The sequence below is a fragment of the Quercus suber genome, unplaced genomic scaffold (assembly GCF_002906115.3).
Source record: "Quercus suber isolate HL8 unplaced genomic scaffold, Cork oak 2.0 scaffold_1124, whole genome shotgun sequence".
NCBI classification, from domain to species: domain Eukaryota; kingdom Viridiplantae; phylum Streptophyta; class Magnoliopsida; order Fagales; family Fagaceae; genus Quercus; species Quercus suber.
This window is the reverse complement of record NW_027070528.1, coordinates 61,227-67,381: the sequence shown is the minus strand read 5'-3', so window position 1 is coordinate 67,381 and position 6,155 is coordinate 61,227. Positions and strand designations below refer to the sequence as shown.

The 6,155-nt window shown below is 32.4% G+C and overlaps 1 protein-coding gene across 6 annotated transcripts; it reads right to left on the bottom strand.

Annotated features, from left to right (window-relative positions):
• Positions 1 to 615: 615 nt before the first annotated feature.
• Positions 616 to 3,146, bottom strand: LOC111991909 (binding partner of ACD11 1-like). Of its 6 annotated transcripts, none has more exons than XR_010627361.1 (5): positions 2,987 to 3,146; positions 2,164 to 2,383; positions 1,675 to 2,050; positions 1,429 to 1,507; positions 616 to 1,312 (listed from the first exon to the last, which is right to left on the bottom strand). XR_010627361.1 is itself a non-coding variant. In XM_065769361.1 (4 exons), exons 3-4 carry the CDS (start codon positions 1,964 to 1,966, stop codon positions 905 to 907), a joined length of 420 nt encoding a protein of 139 aa, XP_065625433.1. In that variant the 5' UTR covers positions 1,967 to 2,050; positions 2,164 to 2,383; positions 2,987 to 3,146; the 3' UTR covers positions 616 to 904. The 6 variants fall into 6 exon arrangements, 1 of the variants encoding a protein (XP_065625433.1); XR_010627360.1 differs by having other exon boundaries at positions 1,429 to 1,786; positions 1,955 to 2,050; XR_010627362.1 differs by having other exon boundaries at positions 1,955 to 2,050.
• Positions 3,147 to 6,155: the final 3,009 nt, after the last annotated feature.

The window sequence follows — 6,155 nt, the reverse complement described above, 5'->3', positions numbered from 1 at the left end:
AAGTTTTCCCCCCCCCCCCCCCCCCTCTTTATAGAAAGAAAAAATAAAATAAGATTTGAAGTTTTCCTTTGATTGTCCATTTACTTGGCATCGTATGATTCAAACATATTTCACATTTAGAGAGGAAAAAAAAAATTAAAATGGATTTCAATGAACAACTTTTTTCTCCTATTAGCTGCCAATCTTATTGAGCAGGTATGAAATCGAAATGTTTCTCCTGGAAAATTAAATACCCCATTGATGTTACCATATGATGAATGTAAGGCTATGGACATTGTTGATTTGTTATACTTTAATTTCTTGTAATGACTTTCTATGATTGTCAAACAACTTTCTGTGGTGGTGATTGTGTCTGGTTCCATGCTAATCCTCAACACAGTTTTTTTTTTTTTTTTTTAAATCAAGATGAATTTCATTGAAACACAATACAACCACTATAAACCAAGTCTATGTTTGCCTGAGGCAGGGGGTAACACTATAGCATATGCGCTATGACAAATTGATACAACCCTTTAACAAAAATTTGAAGAAACCAATCCACAACTGTTCATCCTAGCCATGGGGAGTCTAATCAATCAATAATCTAATATTTCATTTCCTCTAAAACATAGGATGAAGAATTTGAAACTTTTTAAGAAGAACAATGTGTTGGTCTGGTACAATAAATCACAAGATATTGTGACGTATTGACTAATCCAAAAAGATTCAATCTAAAACTGAACCGTTTCCATAACAAGACAACTAATAAGAAAGGTTGTTACTTATGCCAAAAAAATAAAACTATCTATTTGTATACAATATCAAGGGTAAAGCCAACTATAAGAGTTGCTATAGTATCAATCTATTTGTTTACTACCATCAGTAACATGGCTACCAAAATCAGCTACAGCTTTAGCTGCACGATTCAATGTGCCTGAAACCCAAAGTGCTCCTTTGGCAAGTAAGTGCTGTTGACTACAGCATGACCAGATGCAACAGCTGCTTTTCCTGTAACCATTGCCGCTACTACAGCTGCTGTCCCAGTGACTGTTGCAGCTGACTTGGTGATTTCTGGAACATGGAATTTTTCGTCCACAGACTTAACAGTTTCCATGCCAACATGAAATTTATCAGTGAGTCCAATTCTATCACTAAGCTCAGCAATCTTGGCTGCTGCAGTAGCTGAGACTCCATGGTACTCATCAAAAGCTTTGGCCTCGATTAATGCGTCTTTGCCTAGAACATATCCCTTGGCTAGTATTGTTTTGACAACTTCCTGAGCTACTGTTACAGCTTCTCCGGAGGTGGAGACACATTGTCCTGTGTGAATAACCTGCTAAAGTGTTAGCTCAAACAGAACAATGAAGTTGAAAATGCAAATTCAAACAATAAATTGTATATGTATTTAAAGAATTTTTATTTCATAATCTGGCATTATGGACAATATACCTGCAATATGTAAATTTTACAACTCAATCAGGCAGTAAACTATCTTGGAACTCCATGACCAGACATTATCTTGCATTTCCTAACATAAGAGGATTCAGAGGCAGTAAAGTGCAGTGCAGCTATAGTAATGCAGTGCAGTAAAGTGCAGTAACAGAACAGCGCAGTAAAGTGCAATAAGCAGTGCTGTAAACAGTGCAGTAAATAGTGCAGAACCACTAATGCAGTAACTTAAAGCAGCTATACTACCTGTTATTTAGAACCACAAACAAAGATAGATCATCCCTAGCAAACTGTTATTAAAAAAGCAAACACAAAGCTGCAGGTACCCCCTCAAAACAAGATGTGAGCAGTAGAAAATCTGAAAAAATGAGGCATATGTCCTTAAATAACAGTATTCTAGCATAGGTCCTTAAAAACACACCGTTAATGACATTAAATTGAAGCAAAAACAGTATTCCAACATAGGTCCTTAAAAAAACAAAACAAAAAACCAAATAAAACTATTTCATCATGATTAACAACATACGTCCTTAGACATAGTTCCTTCAACAACTTGGACTCAATAAGTATATAAATTCCACCAAGGAATGCTCATTTTGTGATTCTCTTCAACCACATGTACCTAAAGTAGAACAAAAAAAGGTATAAGTAAATTTGAAACATGAGATATATATTATTACAATAAAAAATTCTTAAAAAAAAAAAAAACTCGAAAAATGTAATGAAAAAACTCACTTTATGCTAAATCATCAATATCAATATATCATTGTCATCAACCTCTGTAAACACCACTCCCACTGCAACCCCGTAACTGCCTTTTTGTGTCTCCAACCTTACTGCTCTCTTGATAATTCTTCCAAAGCTTGGGAGAAATCCCCATTAGAAAACACCATCACATGGTCTAGACCTATGTAGTCAATTCCTGTGAGTATGGATCCAATTGCGGATAAAGGACCTGTAAACCCAAGTAGAGCAGCATAGCTTCATTAGAGACACTACATAAAAACATGTAGAAAACCCATATGGAATACAACATTAGTATAGGAAAAGAAAGATTAGAACTTCTAAGCCGCTTTTGGTCATACACATAGAACGCATTTTTTTTAATAAAAAAAACAACCATCACCAAAGAAAAATGAATGAATCAAGTAATAGAAAACGAAGCACTAACAAGTAACAACCAACCAATAGACCAATGAATAGACTACTTAGATAAATGAATGATTCGGCATAAGCTACCAAAGCTCAAGTTGCTCTATTCAATATGGTCGAATATATTGGAACTAGCATAAATTAAACAAAATATATACTGCATATGATGACAGTCAACAGTTAGTACCAGAAAAACAAAACTGCAAAGCCTATGAAAAGCATAGGCACTTCAACTATAGATGCTAGAGTCTTTGAAAAAAAAAACAACCATCACCAAAGAAAAATGTAAGACCAGAAAAGAACATACCAGAAAAGAAACGTAGAGTTCTGGAGAGAGTCAGACCAGGAAAAACAAACAGAGCATTCACGACAGAAAAGAAAGGAAAAATAGAAACAGAGTACTCACCAATAGAAACAGTTCGGCTTGGTTTTTTTTTTTTTTTTCCCTGCCGGCAACCTGTGGAGTTGGAACAACGGTGGAGGAGATTGAGAGAGAGAGATAGAGAGACTAACGGCTTGACCACCAAACATAGAAAGAGAGAGAGAGAGAGTCAGACGTTTGTTGGGATTAGATATGGGTTTAGAACGTAGTAAATGAACGTAATTAATGAGATTTTAATAAAAATAATTGTAATAATGAAGATTTTTTTTACTCGTTGGATCTATTTAAATTTAGTGGTTTAAAAAAGTTATAATTCTTTAGAGTTACATTAGATGTAATTTGAACTTATCTTTATATATATATATAAAGAGATAGGTTTAAGTTACACATTTTTTAAGCCATAGATTTCTAAGAGATCTAATGGTTAAAAAAATATCATTAAATGTTAATACTTTCCACCTTATTACTTAATTAATACTAGCATTTTTTTTTCTCTTTCCTTATTTATTGTGTACCCTTCATTTTCAATAACCTGCCAAACATATTAATCTACTAAGGAGCACCTCACCATAGCCAAATCTTCCCTTTCGGCACAGAAGCAATATAGCAATTAAATATTATGTTTAATGAATAATTCCTATATCACCTAAATGTGGGTCATATATCTCCAGCACCTTTGAGTTGAAGCTCCTTAAGAGCTAATCAAAATGTCATTACAAGATATTGCAAATCAATAGTCAATATAGCAATTTGCTCCTATTCCAAATGGGTATGAAATACTTTTTTTTCCCATAGTATGTTTCACATGAAGTCTTTGATATTTGCACCAAGACCAACTCTTTATTACTGGGAATGTAAAGCAGAAAGTCCAACCAAATATTTCTAATGTACCATTCAATAGCTTCTTTGTGGAGATTTCTCTCAAGAAGAAAAAAAGAAAAAAAAAAAAAAAGAGCTTATTTGCAGAGATGTGGGAGGTTGGCTATGGTGGGCTACTAGTATATGTAAGGTTTACAGGTTATTGAAAATGGTAGTGCCCTCCATTCATGTGGAAAGCAATAAATAAGGTGAGAGAAAACAAACCCTAGTATTAATTAGGTAATAATGTGGAAAGTACTAACATTTAATTATGTTTTTTTTAACCATTAGATCTCTTAGAAATCTATGACTTTAAAAATGTGTAAATCTTATAGAGTTACACCAGGTGTAACTTGAACCCATCTCATATTTTTATATTATAATATACTAGTATGTAACCCATGCTACCGCATGGGAATTAATATATTATTAATCATGAGTTTACTTATATTTAAAAGGCTCAGTTAAGTCTAAATTCATATTATTAACCATAAAATTTTATTAACAAAACTTAGTAGTGTATATATATATATATGTGTGTGTGTGTGTGTGTGTGTGTGTGTGTGTGTGTGTGTGTGTGTGTGTGTGTGTGTGTGTGTGTGCGCGCGTGTGTGTGTGTGTATAAAAGAAAGTGAGTTGAACCACAATAGATTGATATTGTATACAAGTTATAGTCACAGTCATGCGTATATTGAAAGGGTAATTAAGCCCATAAAATTAATTGGTTCTTAAATAAATAAAACTTTAGAGACATTTGGCACATCAATCAAACTTAAGTAAAAAAAAGTTCAAAAGTAGCATAACTATAAGCCAAAATAGAGTAATATGAAACTAAATTGGCAGCCATGAAGCTACTAAGAGAGAGGTGTTTGCCATAAAGGGGACTAATTAATAGGTTTAAGAATTCACAAGGTTGACATTGGATATTCTTCCCATGTGCTAAATATTGTTTTCAGTAAGGTCACACTAAATAGGTTGAAAGCCATCTTCGTGCAAGATTGATAGCTGCAAGAGAAGCCAATCATCAATCAAGGACCAAAGGATTTCAAAAAATGGTAATATTGACTCAATGTGTGCGCATACACACAAACCCATCACTATATCAATTAAAGGAATCAAAACTAAATGGAAATATTACACAGAAAGATGAACCTTGGTGACGATGTTTATCCAAAAGATCTATTCACACTTTTGAATCTTCAATCTCTATTGGTGATTGAAATTTTCGTAGTTTAAAAAATTTAAAATTAAAAAAAAAAAAAAAAAAACTCCAGAGTTGTTCTCATTTTGTAGTTTTACGATGAGTCATTTTGTAACATGATGGACATTTGCGTGAAGAAAAAACCTCTGAAGTTGCATGACTGATAAAAGAAATTCTCTCCAATCTCTTTTTATAGAGAGATGGATTTGTGCGTGTTTTTATACATCCTTCATAGTTGTATTATCACAAAGCAAGTCCAATAAATTTAGATTGGTACTACTGATTCCCAAAGCACGAGTGTTTAATGTGTTATTAATTTCATCTTATCTCATTACCAAGTCCAATGAATTTTAATTGGAATTCAATTTTTCCAAGTGGTGCATCTCTTGCAATATTCTTTCATTTTTTATTTTTAATTAATTTTTTGAAATTTATTTTCAATTCCCATGGCCACTTTCCATATTCAGCTTCTTGTTACAGTTCCCTAGGCACTTTGAAGTTTGAACCAAGAGAACAATAAACCTAAGTAAAAATAAATAAAAAACAATAAATCAAAGTAATGGTTCTCTCGAAAACAACCCCAAATCATATTATATTCTTCTGATTATTTTCTTTGTATACGTGTATAGTAAAATTGGACTCCAATTTCAAATTCTAATTGAACAATTGGAATGACACAGGGCACAAAATTGAAACTCTAATTTGAAATTCTATTTGAGTTTCTCTCTGCTTCACCTATTATTATATATATATAGATTTCATTTAAAATCTATTTTTCTTACTTTTTGATATGCAAATTGACTAATTAAATTTTTGTATTCAAGTTTTTCTAACATCTCTTTTTCAATTGATAATATAGTTAATTCACTTTTTTTTGGGAGGGGGGGGGGGGACATTGTCGATCTTAAATATAATTTATTAATTTTAATTTTGAAAATTTTCTTTCTATAGAAGCAACTGTAATAGGTGTCGTTAGTAAAATTCTATAAGCAATGCATGTATTTGGAAATGATTCTAACCATTTTTTTTAGTTACAAGTTTTTGTTTTTTGGATTGGAGTTTTCTTCTTCTTCTTCCTTTTTTTTTTCTTCTTCTTTTAATTTAGTCTAAGTGTAGTTTGTGACACTATAGTAT